We start from the raw sequence: 25,494 nt of genomic DNA on the forward strand, positions 1-25,494 counted from the left end.
AAACTAAAAAGCAATAAAAACTGTAATGACAGCATGTATGACATTAAATAATTAATCATTCCACATAAAACAATTTTCCATCTTGCAGCGTAACTTAAATAACTAAGATATAAGGAAGCAGGATGGACTTTTACATCGTGGTAGTCTATTATTACCAAATCAAATAAATTATTTTAAATTGCAAGTATATGATAGTGTGCGGGAGTTTTTTCCTTTCTGATACGACCTAATTGTTGGTCTTTTTTCCTACGCACCTATTCACCACAGGTGTGCGATGGAGTTTGTTCATTAATTTAGTTTATTATTACCAAAAACCCGAAATATGAAAAAACTCTGAGGTAACTCTGAGGTAAACTGTGCCAAATGCGCTATTTTAACCATTCACAATAAATCTAAATACTCTTAAAGGCGGAGTCCACGATGCTTGAAAAACGCGTTGGAAAAGGAGACGGGCCGACTACCAAAACACACTTATAGCCAATCAAATCAAATCAAATGCCGGGTTGCGTATGTGTGGGACGGGTCTATCAACAGAAAGTCAAGATTCTATTGGGGTAGGGGCGTGTTTGTTTGGGTGATTTCAAATATCAACATTGGCTTTCAAACATCGTGGACTCCGCCTTTAATAATGACAAAGAAACATAACTGAAACAGGTTTTAATTGACAAAGATTGTATTTAAAACTGGTGTATACTCACATTCATGCAATGACGCACACAAAAACACAAATATCTGTACGAATGCTGCTGTTCACAGCGCACATCTAGATTTAAACGGTGATTTTTGCCATTTCGCCCACCTCTCTCATTTCACTTGCACTACTCTCAAAATCACGTCCACGCTCTTCCCTTGCGTGTCATTTTGTAAGAGCAAAAGATGCGACTGTTTTGGCCTCAGAACACGTGTATACACTACTGTAGCATTGACACTCTGTGCTCCATTGCTACGGCTGAAGAAAAACACGCCCCCTCCTCATTAACATATTAGACACATAAATGTAGAAATAAATAAACGTTTAAATAAATAAATGTATAAATAAATAAATGTAAAAAATAATTAAATGTTCACATAAATATATAAATAAATACATAAATGTGTAAATGAAAAATTAAATACAGAAATAAATAAAAGTTTTAAAAATATTTTAATACAAAAATAAAGAAATCAAAGTTGCAATAATCATTTATGTTTGTTTTTTATATTTCTCTGCATATTTATTTTTGTATTTATTTATTTATGTTTGTTTTATATGTTTCTTTGTACATGTATTTATTTATTTATTTTTAATTTTTGCACTCTTCGTCCTCCATACAGGTCAGGCGACGACACGACACAGCTAAAATAATAGTAAAGACTTAAAGCTGCTTAATGTTATGAAGCTTGTGCTTTGACTGGACGTGTTTAAAAGGGCGCTGTTTATGGTGCACATCCACAACGGGAGTTAAACTTTCTGTACATAACTTAGTTGAAAACTTAGTTGAAGTCTAGCATTTTATGCAGATAGATGCACATTGTTCTGTCATAGTTTCTTCAAAATTAAGTTTTATTTCAGTGTTTTTAATAAAAAGTATTTTCATTTTCACCATGACGTGTACACCCCGCTCCTTTGAATGCCCCGCCCCCAGTTAATGGAGTACTCGTTCTTCAGACCTATGGATTAATGTAAATGAAAAAATGACATAAATCTGTAAGTGGAAAAGTAATTCATATGTGTGTGTTTTCTCCCACGTTAGCACGAATGCATCCAGCATAATTTTGGATCTTTACCATTGAGGAGACTGGCTGACTGTTCTCAACCAACCATCATTCACACGCTAAACTTTAAAGGTACCACATTGATTTAAGTTGTTAGTATACCACAGTTCTGTTAGTGAAACATTTATTCATACTTTTGTGTTTTCTCACAGGTAAGTATGAACGCGTCTAGAGCAGTTTTGGATCTTTACCATTGAGGAGGTTGACTGACTTTCATCTATGACCATTAACACAACAAAAACTAAAGAAATGTTACTACAAGTGGACCTATTCAGTTACTCATTATGCTGTGAGTACACCACAATTTTATCAGTGAAACAATAATGTTTGTTGTTTTCTCAATGCTTGGCATAGACAAATGTGACCCTTTGTCATTTGGATATTTCATGGGAAAAGTGTACGTCTTAAACATGTATAAATGTTGTTTGAATTAAGGAACAGTACACTGATTTATTAAAAGTGTACAATACACTGAGTCTATTAAAGTCATAAAGGAATACTTGATATATTTCATAAGGAATGTGAAAATCTTATATTAGTTTTGATGTGAATTTGGACTGAAAAGCAAACTTTTGTTTTATGTTTAAAATAATGTTTGTAAAATAAACGATTGTTTAATAAACTGTAATGATTTTCCTCAAACGGTTTAAGTTGAGTTAACTTATCGGGTTTTACAGTGTAACAACAACAATGTACAAAATCAAATAGGGGAAAGCATATTTTAAGAAACAAAAAATGTCATTGGATCCCATTAAAATCCTCTACAAATTTTCTAATGGAACGGTTCCAAAATATGATAGAAATTCTAATTAGATTCCTGTACAGAAGAGATTGTAGTAAAACCAAGGTTAATTTTCGTGGTATTTGTAGTAACACTCTGGTCATACAAATGGCATTCATTTCACCAAAAAACATGGTTATTACACTTTTACTATAATAACATTTGGTTAATTTTCATAAGGATTTGCTAAAGTATTAGCTTGATCTGTGTTAATGCCCAAATCAAGTTATTTTCAATATTACTTTTTATTTTTAATTGCCACACTATGACCAAAAGCCTATAAATCTCTATCACCTCATGTAAAATACTGTACAGTGGGGGAAATAAGTATCATTTAAATTTTCACCTGACTTTGTGCATTTATAATGTGTACACAGATATTCAAATTTGCTCACTGTGACTGTAAAACCCCTAACCTGAATCATGACCTTCTGTATTTGTCATGGTAATTTTTTATCATTATGATGATTATAACAGGCTGTTTCCTACAGGAAGAAGATAGATCCATTGCTGCCCAAGCTAAGCTTTATTGACACAAGTGTGACATCCCGAAAAAAAAAAACCCATTAATGACCGGTGGGTGAAGGACCTCCTCCTGAGGTATGTGCAGCTGTTCGGTCTCCTGCTACCTCGAGGTCAATGTGGACAGGGCAATTCATGGGCAGGGCCGCCTCAGGTCGTTCACTTTCCTCGAGATCCGGCAGCCTGAACAAGCTGGGACCGGCCAAGAGAGGAAATGGTGCAGGAGACGCGTACACCTCTACAAAGCAGTGGCTGGTGATGAAGGAGGAGGACATCACCACCAAGTCCCTGAAGTGCTTCAGGCGCTACATTCTCGATAGAGAGGTAGGTCACGGTGACTTTAAACAGCCTTGATTGTTACTAAACACATGCTATGTTAAGGCAAACCTCAAAGCTGAAACTTCCCTGTAATTCACAGAAGCCTCCACCAGATGCCACTCTTCCTGCCGCGACTTCCAGCTCTTCAAGAAGAGAACCAGGATCAGTCAGAGCTTTATTTGCAAGTATGTTTGCACATACAAGGAATTTGTTTTGGTGACAGAAGCTTCTACAGCACAGAATAAGTGTGACAGGATACAGACAATAAAAATAATACAATTAGAATAAATAAAATACACAATATGCAAAAAATAGATTAAAAAAAGAAAATATATATTTTTAAAAGACAATATACAAGATGGTATGGGAATGTTCATCCCTATACCAAAGTTATCATCATTGTGATATGTCTTTGAATAATCTCTTATTATTATCATCATCACACGGGTCCACGTGCTCATCTCCACTGAAGCCTTTGCAGAGAAATGAAACAGTGACTGCATGTTTGATCTACAGTCGCCACCCGGTGGTGATGAAAATGAATAGTATAATAGAAAGTATGACTTCAACATGTTCTTGGTGGTATGGTACAGTGCTTTATATAGATTAATGGTACAGTCTTCTTTAGCTTAAAGGTAAATATAACAGTGAATGAAGATCATTCTTAAACTGTGTTTAGATGTAGTTCAATAAAGTTCAGAGTATCAGTGAAGAAAGTTTGAGAGATTTCTACATAAAATCTGTAATGTAAAAATATAATCTTGAAGGTTACATTTTTTTAATAAGGTCTATCTCTATTTACAGTTGTATTATGTCACATTTAACCTTCTAAGACCTGGATGTCACATATGTGGATACTTATAGGTATATGTAATACTTAATTCTGTGTAACTGGAACCTATTATACACAAACATGGACAAATACACTGCTTCATGTTCATAGAAAAATATTTGGTTATTATATTAATTGGTTCCCAAAAATAGCTGGTAGAAATCTGAAAAAAAAGACAAATCAAAGCTCGGTCTTAGGAGGTTAATTTAGGCTTCATGTTATCTGACCAAAGATAGGAGATTGTTGCATAAATTGGTTTGGGGCAGAAAATATAATTTTGGTATTGGAAACATTTTTAAGATCTTTTCCTCTCATCTCATACAGGATTTTGTCCACCACCATGACCCTTTAGTCTCTGTGGTGGTTCTTCATCAGTCAAATGTCCTTTAATGTTTTTGGGAATTAATATTAAGTAGTGTTTAGTGAATTTAACCCTGCAGTAAACCCAGCAATATGTAACTCTGTTGATGCTTTAACTGCTGTAAGGGATGAGGGATTATTATCTAACTTAATGTCTGTTTTTGACTGACTGCTAGTGTGTTTAACTTTTTGATATGCCTGAAGGATTTTGAACAATGAAAAAACCTTTCGTATGTATCATGCATTAAAATATATGACCTTTGATGCTTTTTAATGATTTAAATAAAATCTCCATACAATCTGAGCATGTCTGTGTTTTACTCTCGACTAATACTCTTTTTCTTTTAACATTACTGGTAATTAACATAGCGCCATCTAGTGGTTGTAAATGAATAACACAATAGGTCTAAATATATGAATACAAAATTAAGAAAAAGAAGAAAACATCTCTTATACTGGGAAAAATCTTATCTAGTTTATGATGATCTGGTTCGTGTGGCTTTGTAATGGAAATGTAACTGTTTGTTTTTCTCTGTGTAAACTATGTACGTTAATGTAGTAAGGTCTGTTATGCGTCTCCTCCTGTTATGTATGTTATGTAATGTTGTATGTTTTCTTTTCTGTAATGTTTAGTGAACATGCAATAAAAAAATATTAATACAAAATCTATACATTCTGTAAAATACATTTTAAAATGTAGTAATAAGCATTAAGTAAGACATATTAAAGAGTTTTGATATTATATATATATCTACAATAAAAAGTCCAAAAGTTGTAAATTGTTTTAATGAAACAACACAAGGGACATAAATATATATATAAAAAAACTCATCACAGTTGAACTGTAAACAGAACAAAGTCATTAAACTCCATGACAACCATACTGTAGAACACATCGTTGTCATGGAACCATTATGACATCACACTCGGTGCCTATAAAAACGCTCAGCCAGATGAGACCGGTATCATTTGACTGATCTGAACGCTTGCCTTTGGTTGACTCTGAACGCTACTGTACAGATTACCAAGTGAATTTTGCAGACTTTCAAAAAGTTCGCAGCTTTAAACTGCTTGACGCACTGTGTACAGACAGACAGTTTACTTAGATTTCAACCCTCTGTGAACCGAGTCTAGCACAGTTAAGTCTTTCAGTTATTTTTTCACATCATGTTTCGTCCTGTAACACCATTGTCCGACAAGGACATGGAAGGAGCAGATGTTGAAAATATGGATTTTATTCTGCCGAATGCTGTGCCGAACTTTGACTATGTCCTTGATATCGGACTTTCGTCACAAGTCGGGCGCGCTGCCGGCTGTTTAAATCCATGTGGAGGAGAGGAGGATGATGAGGAGATGGTGGATGTTTATACAACACATGAGGCGAAACGCCAAAGAGGTAAGATGCAAGTTAAGGCAAAACGTCTGACTTTCATGCTGATTACATACAGTTATTGTGTTGTTAATGCACGTGTACATGTAGACACACCAGGTGGTGCTCGTGTACTTGACATTTTACCCGCCGTTTTTCTTGACCGGGAGAATACGCAGACAAATTTTGACTCCATTAATTTAACAAAAAGCGACCGAAATGAATAAAACATCCCCGCAATTTAAGATAAGAATTACGCCGTATGAGGCCTTGTTTTTTAATATCCCTCACGTGGGGATATTATGTGGTAAAAGTGTAGTAAGGGCTTGGGCGTCGTGACGTCATTACTTGTCGTGGCGCTCTGTTTATGGACATACTTTCTCTCAATCGTCTTGATTTGTCGTTATTTTTTTCAACCATGGTAAACCGTTGCTGTATTAATAATTAAAAGTAATTTACATTAAAAATGACAGATAAGGACAAAACTTCATTATGTTTTATTCAATATCGGAAACCAAACATTAACCTCGACCCCTCAGTAATGTGTATACATGCCATATAAATGACATTTATATATACGACAGTGAAGTATAACATCTGAATATTAATTTATATAGCTTAAGTCAACATTGAACATAAGGGAAATGTCCCGGTTTACTCGCCCAAAATACGGGAACATTTCAACATTCATCTTTCTGTTGCTATCCCTCTGCTGACAGCAAAAACTGCTGCATTAACTAAGCTACTTGTGAAGCTAGGTCGTACGTGACTTTGCTTACAGATTGGCGTAAAATCGTGCTCCCACAACAACCACGCTGTTATCTTAAAAGGCTTTTTATTCACTCTTTTTTCATATGGATCCAAACTGTTAATAGTTCTGATTTTGTCCACATACCGGTCCCTGCTTCCCTGTTTAACGTATCCCAGTAAATTCCACATCATTTTCCGGATTTTAACATCTTTATTCTTTCTTTTTATTCTCCCAACTCTGCCGCTTCTCCTACTTGCTGTATGTTTACATTCGCGAGGCCACCAACATGGCCGCCACGTCCCAGAATGCAACGCGGCGCCCAAGCCCTATTGAGTACTATTTGCAAAACCATGGTTATTTTGTGGTAACAATGGTTTAACTACAGTACCGTTAACCAGGTTTTGTTGTATGTAAATGTTTAATTTTCATAAGTGATGTATAACATAATAAATAGTTAGCAGTGCATACCAGACTGCAAATGTTTTGTTTATTTACAGAAGCCGAGGTTGTGTACTATTTTTATTTTTGCTTGCTTGTTTTCTCATGATCACAACTTAATTTCTTGTTATCTCAAGTTAACAAAAGTTGTATTTTTCTCATCAGATTTACAATAACACAATACACAACATCATGTCATTGTTTGCATCCCTGTATGTTACTGTCTGATGTTTGTTGTTTCTGCTCAGCATGATTGCAAATGTGAAATATTTTATACAGTTGAATAAATAATACATTAAAATAAGTGACAAGTTTTAGACACGTATTGATCACTTCAGTTAAAGCATTCATTTCATAACATTATTTATTGAATTGCAGTGTTGGGATGTGATGACCGTGGAATGGATTTTGTTCTTCCGTGTGCTGTCCCTGAAATTGTCCCGAACAACGGACATTTGTTAGACAGACGCGCCGGGAGTTCACATCCACGAGGAGGAGTAAAGGAGTTTACTCCTGCATTTGAGGAGGCGAACAGCCCCACAGGTCAGATGGAAATTTTGTGTTCTTGACAATCTTTAAATCTGTACCATGTTTGTTCCTCAATAGTTTTGTTGGCCCTTGCAGATACTGATATCTTATTACATTAAAGTCAGTAAAATAAAGCATCTTACAATAAGAAATTAAGTTTAGACCATTGCTAGTGTGTTTTAAACAACATGATCTCACAAAGTTCCGTGGGATAGTCACGGAATTTTTTGCTCATTTTTCCGTGACATTCTCACGGATCTCCGCATATTTCCGTGGCCCTGCCACGGACTTTCTTTTCCGTGCCATTCTCACGGATTGGTTACTCAACTGCTTTTTCCTATTTTCAAACCATTGTCGCTTCGGTTTAGGGTTAGATTTGGTGTTTGCATTAGGATGTCACTTTAACTATTGGTTTATACAATTTTTTCTGATGTATTCTTTTATATTTTCTAAACTTTAATCAATTGTCACCTGGCATTGGGGTTAGAGTTGGGTTTGGGTAGGGATGTCATTTTATGTAAATCTAACCCTAAACCGAAGCGAAAATGGTAAGAAAATAGGACAAAACAGTTGAGTAACCAATCCGTGAGAATGCCACGGAAAAGAAAGTCCGTGGCAGGGCCACGGAAATATGCGGAGATCCGTGAGAATGTCACGGAAAAATTAGCAAAAAACTCCGTGACCATGCCACGGAAATTCGTGAGATCAGGTTTTAAACTCTTATTTTAACAGCGTTATTAATGCAATAATCATTGCTGTATTTTTAGGAATTTGTTATAAAGAATTAGATACTCAATTACATATTTGATCAAATAGTATCTGGGTGGACAGTTTGTTAAATGTGTTTATTAAGTATCATTACTGACAACGGTTCAACTTTTGTCATAATGAATTTTCTAATAGTTTATCGTTTGTTTTTGTTTTTATATTTTTGGTGTAGAAAAATGCAAGAATACAATCTTTAAATCAATAAAGAAGGGGTGGAACAATGTAAAGCAGCCATTCCTTCGTAATGATAAAGTGGAAACACTGATTCCTTCAGAGGTTTGTTACATCATTACATTTACTACAACTATCTGTCCATTTATAGACGTGTTTCCATCCAGGTTTTGTTATCGACCAAGTGAATATGTGTAAAAAAGGTTTTCTATTCAAATGGAGCTAAAATGGTGTCCGTGGTGATGTCACGAATAATTGTCACATAAGTTTTGGTGTATCGCAAAAAATCTGACCTTCAGCAAATTATCTACCTAATTTCTCTAATGCACTTACAATAAAAGCTTAGCCAGGTCGAGTCTGATGTTTGTGGTCTCGGTAATTTAAAATAATTGTGCTTTCACCAAAGGCACCCGATTATGAGGAGAAAAAATTGAATATTTAGGAGAATAAACATGAATCATTTTATGGATTGTGATTGACATTTCAGCACTTCATGAAGTTAGTTCAGAGCAGCTTGCGTACCCTCTGCGTATATGGAGGATCGACTCTGCAAATCAAAACAGAAAGTCTCAGGCTGCAATAAGAGCGCCCATTGTTTGCTGTTATGCCCTTCAGAGGTTGCGCGTGTTGAAGATCTATCATGTGACATCACATTTATTTGCGTTAAAGCTATTAAAAAAATAAATATTTTTTGAGGTATTGCGTTTATGCGCTAAGGCATTTTTTGGTAAAAAGCCTTGGATGGAAACATGGCTTCTAAACATGGCTTTGAAACATTTATCTGTCTGTCTGTCTGTCTGACCCACCTCTGGTCTTCTCCACAGCTTAATGCGGATTCAGCTAATCCTAATCTAAAGGATGAAGCTGGTCTGGCCAGCTCTGAATTAAACAATAAGATCAAACCGGAAAAACAACGAATGGCATTCTTTGACTGTCTCTGGAGGGGCAAGGTGGGGTCAGTACCGACTCCCAAGCTTAAAGCGGATCCAGCTATCCCTGATGTTAGGGAAGTTGTTGATCTAGCATCACAGTCAAAGACCTACGTTGTTCCGAAGAAACAGAAACAAAAGGCTTCAAAGAGCCGCAAATCTAACCTCCAGGGAGAAAAAGTGACTGTTGTGCCAACTCAACAGCCCAAGGCCATTTCAGATATTCCTGTTGGCATGGATGTTCCTGATCTGGCCTGCCCCCAATCAAAACCAAAGATTTGTCCGGATAAAGGCATGACATTGTGGGAACGCTTGCTTGGATGCTTCCGGAGGGGCAAAGTGGAGTCGATGCCGATTTCACAGATTGAGGCCGATCCAGCTATCCCTGATGCCAGGGAAGTTGTTGATCTGGCAGATTCTCAATCGAAGAGTGTTGGCTTAAAGAAACACAAACAAAAGGCTTCAAAGAGCCGCTTATTTCACAACCCTTTGAGAAAAAAAGGTAAAAAAGTGAAAAAAGATGCCGATCCAGCTATTCCTGATGCCATGGATGGTGCGGATCTGGCCAGTTTTGGTGGCATCGCTGCAGCCAATGCCAGGCTACAGACGTTAGGTGCCATTACAGAGAATATTGGGTTAAAAGGTGGCGGAAATCCCGACCCAAATAAAGCAAAAAATCCTGGGTCAAAAGAAGATGGAAATCCTGAGGCAAAAGCCCTTGAAAATCCCAGAAATCCCTTACCAGAAGATGATAAAGTTGTCAGGCCAAAAGTTATAAATTTTGTTCAACAAGCTTTTGAACCGCCAAGCGAGAAGAAACCAGCTGATCCCTCAGTGCCTAAAGGTGAGTGTACTGACTTCATTACTCCTACTTTGCACCAATATGTGAAATGGTTTCTTCATCATATTCTTCTGTACCTGGAAATGTATGCTGTACCTTTCGTCTGTGAGTATATGAATGTTAACATGTACTGTCACCTCATCATTTTTCTGTGTGTTTTTCAGACACTTTTGATTCTAAATATAAACTCTTGAAGGATAAAGTGCTTGGGAAAGGTTTCGGTGGCAAAGTGTACAAAGGGATCCGTAAATCAGATGGCACTCCGGTAATGCACTCGTATTTATATCAAACACAATGTTTGCTGAAATTTGTATGTCCACTTGATCTAAACCATGTTTAAAAGTTTGTAGATTCTCAAACCTTAAAGTTATGTGTGCAGTGTCAGGTGAGCCGCTTCAGTCAGCTCAAGAGAAATAAACTTTTGTTGTTTTTGTGTTTACAGGTTGCCATCAAGCGAATAAGCAAACGAAAGAATAAAAGCCCTATTCAGATTGTAAGTTGTCATAAAGTGAACTAAACAGAAAATAGACAGTATAGCGATTACGCACCAATACAAGATATTTGTTTTATCTAATTGTAATTTGTTGACCATTTTTCTCCAGCCTGGATACCCCAAACCGCTCATTACAGAAGTGGCGCTGATGCTTAAGTTAAGAGATGCGCCCTCATGCACCAATGTCATACAGTTGTATGACTGGTACGAGACTAAACACCTTTACATTCTGGTGTTGGAGTACCCACTGCACAGCGAATCCTTGTTGAAATTTGTTAGTCGTGAAGAAAAACTAAGTGAAAATACAGCAAGACATCTCATGCGTCAGGCGGTACTGGCAGTGCAACACTGTCTGGATAATGGAGTTTTCCATGCCGACATCCATTGCGGAAACTTCTTGGTGCAGCAATCAACAATGAGCCTGAAGTTAATTGACTTTGGGGCTGGACGTTATCTGACGCATGATGATGGCTATGATTCCTATGACTTTAGGGGTGAGCTGAATCTTTTTTAATATATAGCGGAGTATTGAAACCTGCTGTTTCTTTTACAAAATGACTCAACATGATGTTTTTGTACAGGAGCTTCATGTTGCATCGAAAAATTCGAGGCCATGCGAAAAAACGTCTGGGCCTTAGGTAATGTGCTGTCCTTTATGGTGCATGGATCTTTCGTGGATTCCAGGAATCGGAGAACTATGAATCGTTTATCAAAGGGTGAGTGAAAATGACTGATCAACATGCACACACAAAGCCTCTGATCAATCACAATAAATATTATCAGAGGATACGGTCCGTCTGGCAAGATGTATTTTATTGTGTTTAGCTAAACAGTCATTTAGTGGCTCGCCAATGTATTACATCACTGTGCCATCATCTTAACCTGAGGTACTAGCTGTGTCCCAATTCAAGGGCTGCGACCTTATAAGCGTGGGACCTTAAAAATGAGCACTCGGTCTTTCAAGGTGGCAGCCTCAGAAGTTCGTGAAGAGAACTGAAATGAGACGGTCTAACCTTCGGACGACCCATAATTGGCGTCACCTGCTGCGCCTGTCAGCAGGACATAGCGGAAACGTTTCTGACTTATTAAAATAAATATGAAATCAGAAAAATATTAATTTAGTTTAGAAAATATGACACGTTGATGTAGATTAAACTATTCAACAGTATATTAAATTAAATCAATCAACCTTAGAAATATATTCATCATAAAAATAATAATATTAACACAAAACATAACTTGTAATACTAAAACAGTGACAAACTTTTTTTTTGATAAAACACACTTTTATTTAATGAAGTTTTTAATTGTTTATTTTATAATATCCAGCCGCCGTTGCAGGCGCGCAATTAATCTTGGGATATCCTCGGCTGTTAAGGATCCATTCGTTCTATCCTTAACATCGCGGAGAAATGAGGACGCATTTGAGGCTTCATTCTAAGCATCCTTTGAATTGGGACGTCCTTACCAGCCTCAAGTCGCGCTGCTGAGACGCAATCGGTCTTAAAATACGTCCTTAGAAGGTCGCAGCCTTTGTATTGGGACACAGCCACTGTCTGTCTGTGACCAGGGTCCCTTTAGATGATAGACAGACAGACTTTTTTGCAGTATTATTAAATGACAACAAAAGCATCTCTTTATGCCATGATCATTATTACCATTTGTGCGTCATGATGACTAACCAGCTCTCTCCTAAATCTTGTACAGAAATCAGCGATCTGTTAAGAGGTTGCCTGGCCAAGAATCCAAGTGATCGTCCGACGCTCAAGCAGATCTTAGATCATGACTGGTTTAAAACTAAGTCTGACGAAGTAGAGCTACTCGTATACAAAATGAGGTAACAGACCAAGTAGGAAACTACATTTTGCAGATTACATACTTTTTATTTTCTGTAGTTAGTTGTATTGTAAGATTGGTTTAAATGTACATTTTCATCACTACAGGGCACTATCCGCACAAGGGGAATGATTGGAGATGCTGTTTTCATCATTCTGAGACATATGGAGTTTGCTAATCATGTTTATGGATAAATAAGGTAATAAATGAATGCTTTTTTAACTATCCGTTTGATCACATTATTTAATGGCATCATAATGAATTAGCTAACAGCTGTGTGTTAGATGTTGTTTAACCAACACTTCTGCATTTGTCCTCTTGTGTCTCCCTAGTTTCTACAACCAGAAAGCGAGAATAGCACCGACATTAAAAGGGCCACAATTTCTCAGGAGTTTCTGCATTATGTAAGTACACAACTGCATTTATCTTTGTATATTTTATTACAAAAATCATACATATTGTGCACTGGCGGCCGGTGACTTCTTTTTTCCGAAAGCGCTTGATGCGAAGTTCAAGTTCGTCACAACATGTATGTAGCCCGTCATGTGTGTGGTTCATTATTTCAAAATATGTGTTCTGCATGTCGAGAGATCGTGTGTGCATCACATGTATGGTCAAAATAAGTGCCTGCTGCAGACGCGTCTAAAGGGTTTATGATAAAAGAGACACTTGCGTTTGCCAGATACTCGCATAATCTCATGCGGAATCAAAGTTTACTATTAAGGGAGTGTCTTGCGTGTATTTTGTGAACTTGAGCGTCTCTTTTATCATAAACGGTTTTGACGCGTGTGCAGCAGGCACTTATTTTGACAAAACACGTGATGCACATGGTTCACATGATGCAACAAACAAATATTTTAAAAACGCAAGCAACACACATGACACTCCGAACACTTATTTTCAATTAGCGCCCCTCGGATGAGCAGTCACGAGCCGCCACTGATATTGTGCCTTTAAGGTTCTAGATATACTATAAATATGATGACTAAAAATTAAATGTTGACTTTTCCTTTCTTTCTCATCTTCAGGTTTTATTTCAGCCTCAGACTTCATGATCACAGACCGCTGGCTGAACGTCTGATGCAGATCCTGTCTCATCCTTGAACACATTAAAAACATTTTTTTAATTCTTAGGGCTCTATCTTACACCCGGCGCAATGCGCGACGCAAGTGTCTTTCGCTAGTTTCCACCCTAATTTTCACGTTTAGCGCCGCGTTGTTTAAATAGCAAATGGATTTGCGCCCCCTTTTACGCCCATGGGCGTTCTGGTCTAAAAACGAGGTGTGTTCCGGCGCATTGTTGGCTGAAACGTGAGGAGAGCCGTTTGTAATTTCTTTATCTCCTGTTTGTTACAAATAAAGTATTTTTAGAGTACAAACCTTATCTTACATACTTTAAATTATGTTTTGATGATATTGGATAGCCATACATTTAAAGCAATTACAAGCCTGCTTTTTACTTCCATGACTAAAAGAAAACGGGTTTTAAAGGTTTTAATAAAAAAAATTTCAATACAAGTGAAAAACAACACAATTATTTAACATTAATCTTAAACTGGGGATCTTCTACCTCCGCTTAGTTTTTCAGTTTACAAAGTCCGTCATCTAAATAGGGATTAGATATAGCGCCAGCGCAACTTGCTTTTAAAGGGGATGAGAGCTGTGACTCTCATTGGTTTACTGCACGTTACGCCCAAAATACTCCCATTACAATAGGACCTACCCTTTTCGACCATGCGCTCGGCGCACAAACCATTTTTCCCGTCGTTAAATTAGCAAAAGTGGATTCGGACACGCCCATTTAGACGTTGCGCTGTGCGCTTTAGACAATGCGCTTAGATCGTTAAAAAAGGGCCCTTAATGTTTTTATATTTTAAAGTTGTAGTTTCTAATATATAGTTTATCCTCTATAGAATCAGCTATGTCTGGCTCTCTCTCTCTAGGGTTGTTTTTCTCCTAGGAGTTTAGGGAGTCAGGTTTATTAATGTAAAGCTGCTTTGAAATAATTAAACAATTGTGAAAAGTGCTACAGTATATAAATAAAATTGAACTGATATGGAAGACTTTTCTTATCTTTTTTATTTGATCAAACGGATTAAATAAACTGATTGGGTTACTTATGTACATGTTTTTCATATCCAATATCAAACCCTTGACCTTGGTATAAAATACTGGGAGTTAACGTAGTAAATCCAATCAGACACAATGTTAAACCTGATGCTGTTTTAACTCAAATAAATAAGTACACTTGACCTAAACCTTAAAATATACCCTTCATTAGTCATTTGCATGATTTCTCTCATTCATCAAGACATTTTGATTAACTTATTTTATTTAAATCTGTGGATTGAACATTTCACCAATCATGCATAAATTAAACTGCTACTCTGCAGCTATTTCTGTTATCACTGTTGGCTATTATTTTTGTTGTAAAGTTAAGAGCTGATTAAAAGTACATTACTTTACGAAATACATGTAATAAATATTTATGATAATATAATTGCAATTGCCCTTAAATGAATCTAGAATAAACTTCAGCTAAATGGAACTTTTTATTAAACAAACAAACTTAAAACGAGAACGAAAGATAACAACTCAAAGGCAAAAATCTAACACGGGTTTCACATTCTTTCTTAACTGTTTTCTAAGCAAGGTTTTCATTTAAGGTTTACAAATTTACATTTGCCATTCTGGCACAAATCTCTTGTATGGGTAGGACTTAACCATACTTTAATCCCATTGGCTAGTGAGATTTAAATTTACAGTTCTCTGATCAGGAATAGGGGTGGGACAATAAATCGATATGCGGATTTATCACTGTCTGTCTTTGTGCGTTACAAGAATCCATACGCTGGCATCAAATATCGATATAATAAATTAATAAACAAGTGTATATGTGAGGGACCGAGCAGTCAATAAAGATAGGGCAAGCCAAAAAATAGTTTCCCAAAGTATAGTTTTAATAAAGTTCAAAAATGAAGAAAAAATAAATAAACAAATTACATAAAGTAAGCAAATTAAATAACTAGGCCTATTAAAGAGGTCAACAGAACAAAACTAACACAACTAGACCATGTGCAAACGAACTGAACTGACCTCACAAAATGACACAAAAGGGCACAATTTGTGTGTGTGTGTGTGTTTGCCTCATTTAGCGCATGTAAGATAGAAAGCTTCCTGATTGGCCTGTTTCAGGACATCAACCAATCAATTGTCAGTGTGGGTGGGCTTTTATCTCTTCTCCCAAACCAAACTAATCAGTGTATCTAGAAACAGGAGCGCCATGGCAGAGGGAGAGTGCCCCAAAAGCGAAAATATAAGACACATTTTACACCAGACTACACGAAAGTGTATCCCTGTCTTAAAAGACTTAAAATCTTGCATGGTGTAGAGTTTGTAACAGTGACTTCAGCTTTTCCTATGGCGGGTTAAATGATTGTAAAATACATGTTAAGGTGAGTTCAACAAGTTTAATTTCATGTGCATATTTGCTAGTTGCTATTTAGACCTGTTTAAAGTTGCAATGGAATACAAATAAAAACAGTTTACATAAATAGTATAAGCAGCTTTAATAAATTGTAAACCTGATTGACATATTTTAACATAATGAACAAATAATTGGGTAACACTTTACAATAAGGTTCATTAGTTAACACATAAACTAATAATAAACTGCACTTATAGCATAAAGCAATTTTTTTATCTTTGTTAATGTTAATAATACATTTATTTAAATCTTGTTAACATTAGTTAATGCACTGTGAACTAACATGAATAAACCATGAACAGTATTTTTATTTACTATCGTATCAAAGATTAACAAATACAGTTACAAATGCACTGCTCACGGTTAGTTCATGTTAGTTAATACATTAACTAATGTCAACAAATAAGAATTGAAAAAAAAGAGAATTGTAAAGTTTGCCAATAATTGCATAGGCCTATAGAAATATTATGCTATTGGGGGGGGGGGGGAGGGCTTGTGAGCAAAACAATTGGCCGGGTCATCTATTTGTCCAGGTTTTTTATCAGACATGGGTGGCAACCCTAGGCATGAATGAGGTGTGGTGTGCACAGTGTGCAACAGTTTATTTGAAACTGTTCATGTTTTATTTTCTCTTGAAATTGGGACTTCCCCCACAACCTTACGGGCCTGACTGTTGCATGTTCATTCTGATGGTCAGATTTGTCTAATTTTACTAAGATGTGTGTAATAATTTCCAATAAATATTGCAAAACCACGAAGTGTTAATTTGATCTGGATTGTTTGGTAAATTCTCTGATCATGTGAATCTACGTATATTTTAAACACAGAAGTGGTTTCATTTAAAAAAAAAAAAACCTGTGGTCAATTAACATGTAGAAGTCTGTTGTAATGACAACGTTATAGTTCATTGATCTAGGCTGAATTTAAGTCACAAAAAATAGTGAAATGATCTGAACAATATATATTTTCAAGGTGGTTTTTGTGAATGCAGTTTGCATAAATTATTGATGTTATAATATTAAGCATATCATTGGGAATTGTTTTATGTAAAGAGATATAATAAAGATCATATTTCAATTTGCACACAGATTTTATATTATATATTTTAAGTCATTAAAGTAAAATGACAATACGGAAAAAACCGTGTGCAATTAAGCCTGCAAAGAATGTCTATCCACTGGTGAAAACCGAAAATAAATATGCTGTCTATCCAGAGGTGAAAATATAAAATAAATATGCTGTCTATCCAGAGATGAAAACCGAAAATAAATATGCTGTCTATCCAGAGGTGAAAATATAAAATAAATATGCTCTCTTTATCCAGAGGTGAAATATAAAATAAATATGCTGTCTATCCAGAGGTGAAAATATAAAATAAATATGCTCTCTTTATCCAGAGGTGAAATATAAAATAAATATGCTGTCTATCCAGAGGTGAAAATATAAAATAAATATGCTGTCTATATCCAGAGGTGAAATATAAAATAAAATTGCTGTTCATCCAGCGGTGAAAACGGAAATTAGCGGCGAAACGGAAATGACGTAGGCTGTCTATCCACTGGTGTCCAGCCACTGGTGTCTAGTCGGAGGTGAGTCTGCGGGGCTGCAGCTGGATGCTATTGGAAACCTCCACCACTCCAGCCATCCAAAACACGGTAACTTAAACTCAAAGAAAACTATATTAACACTAGTGGTGGGCAGAGCGAGGCTTCGTGAAACACTGAAACAGTTGAATCAATTGTGCCGTATGTTTCGAGGCTTCGAAACATCAATCCGAAACCGCCTCCACAGTGACACCTAGCGGTATTTTTCATGTCTTTACATGAAGCAGCCTTGACAAGATTTTAGACGAGCGCTGACAAATTGTATCCCACATGTTGTTTGATAGACACACAAGTGATAGAATGGGAGAATGGATAGTGCTCTCGACTCTCATGCGTAACTTAGATCTTAGGATCGAACCCGGGAAATGCATGCGCTGCACAATCATAATAAAGTGCTTTTTGTTGTTGTTTGACAACTACATGAGCTTTTACGCTCACAATTGTCGATAACTATAGGCTATTCGGGTCTATTTAATAAAAAAAAATAGAATAGAGATATACCAAATAATAAGAGATTCATAAAATATATCAAGCCATAATATGCCACATTGTTTACATATAATTAAAGATCTTTATTTAAATATATAAATCGTTGATAATGTGTTGATAAACTCAACCAGCTTCTTTTTTACATATAATTTCTCCAGCCTTTGAAAACATTCTCACACAAGGGACACTTGTTGCTGGCATGCATTTTTTGTAAGTAGCCTAAGTGTTACATACCTATGAGGAAAAATTACTTCTTTTCAGTAATTTATAGTATTTGATCTGGCCAAAAACGCATCTATGAGGTATTGTCAGATTTGTTTCATACCCTGTCAGTTTAAGATTCGACGCAGATTCGACAGGTACGCCACCTTTCGAAATACTTGTTTGGTGTTTCGAATCACTTCATCACGTGACATTGGTGTTTCGAATCACATTTCGGAGCAGTGTTTCGAAACATTTACGCTTCGGGATCTCGACACAGTGTCGAAACGTAGTTTCGCGGGAGCCATCCCTAATTAACACAAATATATAGTACAGCAAACAAATTTGTGTGCACTCCAAATTGCTGCTGAAACTTATTAAATAAACATAGTTAAACCAAAAATAACTGAAGTCTGTTTTATTATAAACTATAGTGTGTGTGTGTGTGTGTGTGTGTGTGTGTGTGTGTGTGTGTGTGTGTGTGTGTGTGTGTGTGTGTGTGTGTGTGTGTGTGTGTGTGTGTGTGTGTGTGTGTGTGTGTGTGTGTGTGTGTCTGTATGTGTGTGTGTGTGTGTGTGTGTGTGTGTGTGTGTGTTACCAATGCCTAATGTGTGACCGCATCATGACAGGCCATCACAGTATAAATATATTTCCCAGTGTTATTACTTTATGCGTTTCCAAAAAAAAAAAGGGCTCTATTCTGGTGGTAACATCTGTTGTTCATATTTTCTATTTTTGTCTTTTAGAACTAAAACCAAAAAGCCGGAAGAAAATCTGTGCTTTCTTGGCCAGAGCATTGCGGGCTATTAAAAAAGCCTGCTATTGCTGCGGAAATGGAAATGAGGACATTGTGGAGCCATTTGATCCTCAGGCAGGCCCATCCGGCCTGCATTGAAGTGCCCGTATAGATACTGTAAAGCTGACTTGTAGAGAGGTTCTGGTTTTAAGCAAACGTGTCAAGAACCACCCTATTGCCAGTCTGGTTCATCATCCTTGGACATGAGCAGCTTTTCAGGAAGTAGCTGATCTGTCGGGTTCATTGAGCCAAGCGATAGTGATAGTGATTGTGAGTATAATGTTATTGTGTTCTGATCTTTAATGTCGGCTTTATTTTTTCCCTTGTCAACTGTTTCTCTCCTTATTGTTTCAAATCTCTGTCCAGTTTTTGTAATACCTGCATTTTAGGGGTGTCACGATTCGTTTCTTGATTTTTACTTCTTTTTTTTTACAAAAAATGCTATGCCTATTATTATTACTATTATTATTATTATTATTATTATTATTATTATTATTATTATTATTATTATTATTATAGTTTCACATGGTGATTGTGAGTATAATGTTATTATGTTCTGCTCTTTATTGTCTGCTTTAATTTTTTTCTTTGTCGACTGTACTTTATTGTTTCAAACCTTTGCCCCAAATATCGTAATAAGTGTGTTTATACGGCAGATGTTTATGTAATACCTTCTCCCTGTATTCGGTATGTCATGTTATTCAGATGGACTGAGTTCTCTTGATTCATCAGAATGACTCCTGAGCTTTTCTCTTTATCTTGTCCTGATTTGCTTATTAAAAGAAATATTTAGGTTTTTAAAAGTGGTTTCACTCTTACTTGATCTCAAACTTCTTGTTTATTCTGCTAGTAGTTGATTAGCATTGGATGTACTGAACAACTTTCCATTATCTGCACATTCTTTAAATGAATATTTATTTTTGTCTATTATATTATAAGCAGCACTGCTATTGGAGTTCATGTGAGACAAAACAATTCTTGTGTTAATTTTGTATTGATTGTTTTTCAGGAAAAATGTCATTGCTTGATGAAGATTGGAGATGGAAGAGGTGCCTTAGTAAAGTGTACGAGGGGACTCGCAAATCGGATGGCAAGAAGGTAGAACCGCTCTTTATCAAATTGTTTTGCCAACCCTACATTATATATGACTTGCATATGATTATTCTCTCTTGTAGTTCACCATCAAATATATTAAGAAGTCTGGCAAGGATATCTACACTAAAATGTCCTTGAGACAAACAGACCCAGTTCTGGCCACAGTGGAGGTCAACACACCACTGATCTACTGGCCAACCTTCAACGTGATGCCCAGCCGATGCCTGACCAACGACCACGTTTCATTATTAATACGCTCGCTTGTAAAGTTTATTCAAAGCCGCTGTGTTTTGCTACTTATTTTCTACTTTAAAAACATTACAATAAATGTGATGCCTTTTATTTTCAATATAATGCATATTTTTATTAAATATAATAAACAAACATAAATATGAAAAGCAGTTGTTTTGTTCTCTTTATTATCAACTTTATTCAATAAACAAGACATTTGTGACAAACAGTAAGAAAGTAAACTTTACCATTTCACAGTAGAATCCATAAAGCCACACAGGTCTAAGAGTTTATGACAAATGGTATTTACATCACTGCTAAAAAAAACAATAGACACCATCACAGAAATTCTATTGATTCTATGTATTGGTTTATTATGGAATATGGCCCAAAACAGTCTACAGTGTGGTTTTAATGGTAAAAGCTAATGGTTCCTATTGGTATTTTAAACCATTTGAATTTTCTGTAATGGTTTTATTGTTTTTTTTTCAGCAGGGGTCAGTGTCCAAAATTGCTTAGGCCTACTCATTTTCTTTCTCTATATAGGGCACATTGAACGGTTTTAGACACAGCCAATTATTTCATGGAAGATACAGTAGTATTTGTCTTTCTCTGGACTGAATAAAATAAATGCTTGTAATGATTCCATTCATTTTCTGTCTGAACTGTTCTTAAAAAAAACCCAATGCCACGTTTTTTGCTGAAGTCATATTTATACTGTATGATTAGATTCACTGTGCTGTTTGAAAACGCGACAGGCATCGCGCCTCATACCCAGTTTACCCACTGATAGCGCACATGCACAGACCTCTTAACGCTGCAAGATCTGATGCTCACATGACATCAAAGTACCGCGAGATTTATTCGGGAAATAATACTGAGGAGTTGGATTTCAAATCGCTCTCAAGCTACTCTGATGTCACCCACCTGTCATGGATGCGCAGTTGGCTTGCCCACGGAGTGTGTTGGAAGAGCAATTTGTTGATTTTGGTAAAACTCTTTATTTTTATATCATTTTAATTTTATGATTCCTTGACTCGCCTGTCAAAAACAATAGGAGCTGATTTTGGGTAATATAACCAAAATTCGGTCAAAAAACTCTCCTGTGTCTGGTTGCATAGCCGTGAAGTTAAAACTGCGTCTTTTTAAAGGTGCAGTGTCTAAATTTTAGCGGCATCTAGTGGTGAGGTTGAGAATTGCAACCAACAGCTTACTCCACTGCTCACCCCTCGCTTTTGAAACACATAGAGAAGCTACGGTAGCCGACACCGGACAAACGTAATCGTCGGAGACAACTTAGTTAAAAAATGTGTCCGTTAAGGGTTCCGTGTAGAAAAATGGCGGCCCAAAATGGCGACTTCCATGTAAGGGGACCCTCTGTGTATGTAGATAAAAAGGTCTCATTCTAAGGTAATAAACACATAAAGGTTCATTATGAAAGGTCTTTATACAACCCTGATAATGAAGTTTTGTATATTATTTTGCATTTCCGTCAAGAGATCCTTCTAAAAATTACACACTGCACCTTTAAGTACAAACTAGCAATTTGTTATGGCTAATTAGTCTTACTATATGGATTCAGATTAGACCAATCTACCTTTTTATGCAATGTAGGCTACTTGAAACCGTTATGATCAGTCTTAAAGAAAAAAATACATGACTAAATTTTAAGATAGCTTTCAGGTAAAGCATTTGTTTACCTGAAACTAAAAGATAGTAATTGAGGCTTCCTGATATCAATAGAAGGATTAGAGATTAATGTTATTATTTTTATTTATTATTATTTTTCATCAAGGCATCAAAATGTGCAAAAACACAACACAAAACGTAAGCTGAAAATGTCTCTCTCTCTCTCTCTCTCTCTCTCTCTCTCTCTCTCTCTCTCTCTCTCTTTCTCTCTCTCTCTCTCTCCCTCTCATGTTACATTATAAAATGGATAACTTTAAATATACAAAACAATTTATTTTATTATATATATTGTATTATGAAATGGTGAATGATACAATCACGTTTGAATATGGTGCTGCAAGGAGGCTGTGTTGTTTTTGCTGATTAATTGCTTGTTACTTTTTAGGTGTTAATTTATATGTGAGTGTGAGTGAGTGTTGTATTGTATTGTAAAACCCCTATTTATTTGAGAAATAAGTGATGTAAAAATCAAAATCTCTCTCTCTCTCTTTCTGGTTACATATAATGGATAAAAATATTTTATTTATAATTTGTGTTAATAAATAAACCCAGCATTTGCATTAGTAAAGTACATTTAATCAGTTAACGTTTCGACTAAAAAAAAAAGTTAACGTTTCGACTTTGAGGCTTACAAATGTCTTGGTTTACATTGTTAAACGCTTTTGCTGGACAGAGAGATGAGGCGATGAAAGAGTGAATGGGCGTGTGTATGTAGTGTGCCTGTGGTACAGTGAATGTGGTACAGTGAAACAGTGAAATGGGTATGTAGGCTATGTTGTCCAGTGTTTACAATTACATATTGACCAGTAGTTTATTTGTTTTACATAGTTTTATTTTACTATTTGGTGAACTGACTCTTAGGTGATATGAAAAACACTCACACAACGATGACGAATCAAGATGTGAATATGAAGAAATTAATTTCAATTGGTCGCAGTAGCCTAGTTAATATTTCATTTTTCTTTACTTTAATTTATGTCTTATTGAAAATATCGCCCGGTGTTTCATTTCATAAACATACAAATCGCCTAACTCTGATGGAGAAAATTGTGGTTTATTTCTGCAAAATACGCTTCAAGTGACTCGTGAGGACTTTTAAAGGCTTGAACCGGACTAGACTATCTCTTAAACACATGCAAACACGCCATTTCTCCTCCGGAGGTCGCATTTCTAGGCTGCATACGTCATCAAGACTCTCTTATTTCATAACATTAACAACTATAAAGTTGACTATTATTCTTAATTAATCGTAAATTGTTGTAATATGCTTATGAATTGCAAATGTGATGCTCAGTTAACTTAAATAAGCCAGGCTTAATGACGTATGCAGTCTGCATATGTGACCTCCGCAGGCTGCAGCCTTCGGATTGAGAAACGGCCGATGAGAAGTAAATTGTTTCCTTGGAAACCACGAGACTGAGATGCGATAGCAGGCTCCTCCATTTTTAAGACACGAGGTAATAATACGACTGTTTATTATTATATAAAGCATAATTTGTTTCCCTAGAAGAATTTGAAAACTTCATATTCCGTCCCATATTCGCAATATAGATTTAATGGTCAGAGTTTATGTCGACATCTCTAGTAAGTACGCTATATCGTGTTCACGCGTTATAGACTATTTTAAGTAGTGGTTAAGGTGCGTAGTTAAGGTACAGTCACGTGATTTAGTCTTTTCTCTGTAACGTAACCTTAGCTGACAACGTGGACTGATGAGCAGGTAACTATGACATCATTGATTATAAAATGATTATATATGTCTGAATTGGCACTGTTTTATAAAATAATCCTGAGCGGTTCATATTTTGACTATGAAGCATAGCTAAAATTACTGATTTAAATGTACTGATCATAAAATGTTTACACAGTAGGCCTATGTATGTTATACTGAGTATGGAGATCATATTCAGTAGATGGAGGGAATTTAAAGCATAATATTACTATTTGAAACAAGACATTTGTCAAAACATTAAAAGAGCTTTGTGTAGCACACCATGCAATGTGTATTGCAAAGAAAAAAGTACATTAGTTTAACCAGTTACACATTCATTTGATCATTATTATTCCCCCTAGGATGCCATTGGCCCATTTTTGTGCTATGTGTCATTTATTTGTCATTCACTTATAGAAATGCAGTGGACAAACACAATATTTGTACTCTTAAGACGCACTTGTAAATTAAGTGTATGACTGATATTGAAATAAAGGGGACATATCAGGAAAATCTGATTTTTTCCAAATGCTATAATAAGGTGCCCAGTTCTTCTGTCAACCTAGAAAAGGTGTTAAAGATCAACCCAGTAACTTAGCTTTGAAAAACCATTCTCTGCAAGCATGTGAACAAATAGCTCATTGAAATTTGGCTCCCCTTGTGATGTCAGAAGGGGATTATACCGCCCCTTAATCTGCACTATACAACCACAACACTGCCATTTAGTGCAGAGATCACTAAGGACATGTTATAATAAATTATCCGTGGGGTATTTTTTGAGCTATAACTTCACATATGTACTCTGGGGACACCAAAGATTTATTTTACATCTTTAAAAATTGTCCCCTTTTAAACAACAAAATATGACAGCAAACATTTATTTTAAATGAACACATGCACCTTTTAAACAAAATTTTTCACAACTAAGTGCAGGGACAGTAGTATTTGTACATTTCCTTCTTTTTTTCACATAGTATAGCTATTTGATGTCTGCATTGTGAATGAAGTCAGTTCATATATTTCTGAATATCCAGTCTCTACACAGTTAATATTAATCTGATTTCTGCTGGCCATGGCATAACATTAATTTTATATCCTGAAAATACAGTGCTGGTAAAATGGTCTGATGGGACACATCCGTTACAGACAGGCAATATCTCACTTCTGCACTTTATCATCAGCATCTGCTCTTCTGTTTTTAAGATTACCCAGCAGGTTACCCCATCTGCTGTTATGCATACCCCGTCTAATGGCGATTGTAACAGCATGAAATGAGTTGGCTGAATGCAGGCCCGACAGCAACTCTTTGCATGCTTTGCAGGATGAAACCTTTGTTTAGCCATATGACAATTCAAATAGATCATATTTTAAATTTTTACAGTATGTGAAAATGACTTAATGCAGTAAAGCGTTCACACACAAGTTTGCCCTACAGCCTCTTCTGCGGTTATATTTCCTACCAGACTCAGAAAAATGTTAATATTTATGTCACAGAAGAT

General features: G+C 36.0%; 2 protein-coding genes and 2 long non-coding RNA genes across 5 annotated transcripts in view; all 4 read left to right on the forward strand.

The window, feature by feature from the left end:
- Positions 1 to 1,173: 1,173 nt before the first annotated feature.
- On the forward strand, positions 1,174 to 3,771 carry LOC129413783 (uncharacterized). 2 transcript variants are annotated; one of them, XR_012369408.1, is made up of 4 exons: positions 1,180 to 1,827; positions 1,908 to 2,044; positions 3,028 to 3,382; positions 3,477 to 3,769. It is a non-coding gene; the product is annotated as an uncharacterized lncRNA (long non-coding RNA). The 2 variants fall into 2 exon arrangements; XR_012369407.1 differs by having other exon boundaries at positions 1,174 to 1,827; positions 1,908 to 3,382; positions 3,477 to 3,771.
- A 2,509-nt stretch (positions 3,772 to 6,280) lies between these two features.
- On the forward strand, positions 6,281 to 9,552 carry LOC141363913 (uncharacterized). The gene is made up of 3 exons (XR_012369562.1): positions 6,281 to 7,669; positions 8,595 to 8,698; positions 9,418 to 9,552. It is a non-coding gene; the product is annotated as an uncharacterized lncRNA (long non-coding RNA).
- Positions 9,553 to 9,562: 10 nt separating this feature from the next.
- Positions 9,563 to 13,916, forward strand: LOC129413742 (serine/threonine-protein kinase pim-2-like). Its single transcript, XM_073867536.1, has 9 exons — positions 9,563 to 10,366; positions 10,528 to 10,628; positions 10,806 to 10,856; positions 10,966 to 11,350; positions 11,438 to 11,572; positions 12,564 to 12,693; positions 12,800 to 12,891; positions 13,025 to 13,096; positions 13,721 to 13,916. Exons 1-7 carry the CDS (start codon positions 9,757 to 9,759, stop codon positions 12,822 to 12,824), a joined length of 1,437 nt encoding a protein of 478 aa, XP_073723637.1. The 5' UTR covers positions 9,563 to 9,756; the 3' UTR covers positions 12,825 to 12,891; positions 13,025 to 13,096; positions 13,721 to 13,916.
- A 9,978-nt stretch (positions 13,917 to 23,894) lies between these two features.
- The window catches only part of LOC141349270 (rho-related BTB domain-containing protein 2-like), a 37,877-nt gene continuing 36,277 nt past the window's right edge, over positions 23,895 to 25,494 (forward strand). The window contains exon 1 of the mRNA XM_073867535.1: positions 23,895 to 24,004. Within this exon, the coding sequence (XP_073723636.1) occupies positions 23,997 to 24,004 (8 nt within the window). The 5' untranslated portion in view covers positions 23,895 to 23,996. The remainder of the gene's footprint in view (positions 24,005 to 25,494) is intronic.

Source organism: Misgurnus anguillicaudatus, chromosome 5 (assembly GCF_027580225.2).
Source record: "Misgurnus anguillicaudatus chromosome 5, ASM2758022v2, whole genome shotgun sequence".
NCBI lineage: Eukaryota > Metazoa > Chordata > Actinopteri > Cypriniformes > Cobitidae > Misgurnus > Misgurnus anguillicaudatus.

What these genes read in the sequence shown, in the direction of transcription:
- LOC129413742 (XM_073867536.1), top strand. Translation starts at nt 9,757, where the DNA reads ATGGATGTTCCTGATCTGGCCTGCCCCCAATCAAAACCAAAGATTTGT. An exon ending in TGATCCCTCAGTGCCTAAAG is followed by an intron (nt 10,367 to 10,527) that starts GTGAGTGTACTG and finishes TGTGTTTTTCAG; the next exon opens with ACACTTTTGATTCTAAATAT. An exon ending in GTAAATCAGATGGCACTCCG is followed by an intron (nt 10,629 to 10,805) that starts GTAATGCACTCG and finishes TTGTGTTTACAG; the next exon opens with GTTGCCATCAAGCGAATAAG.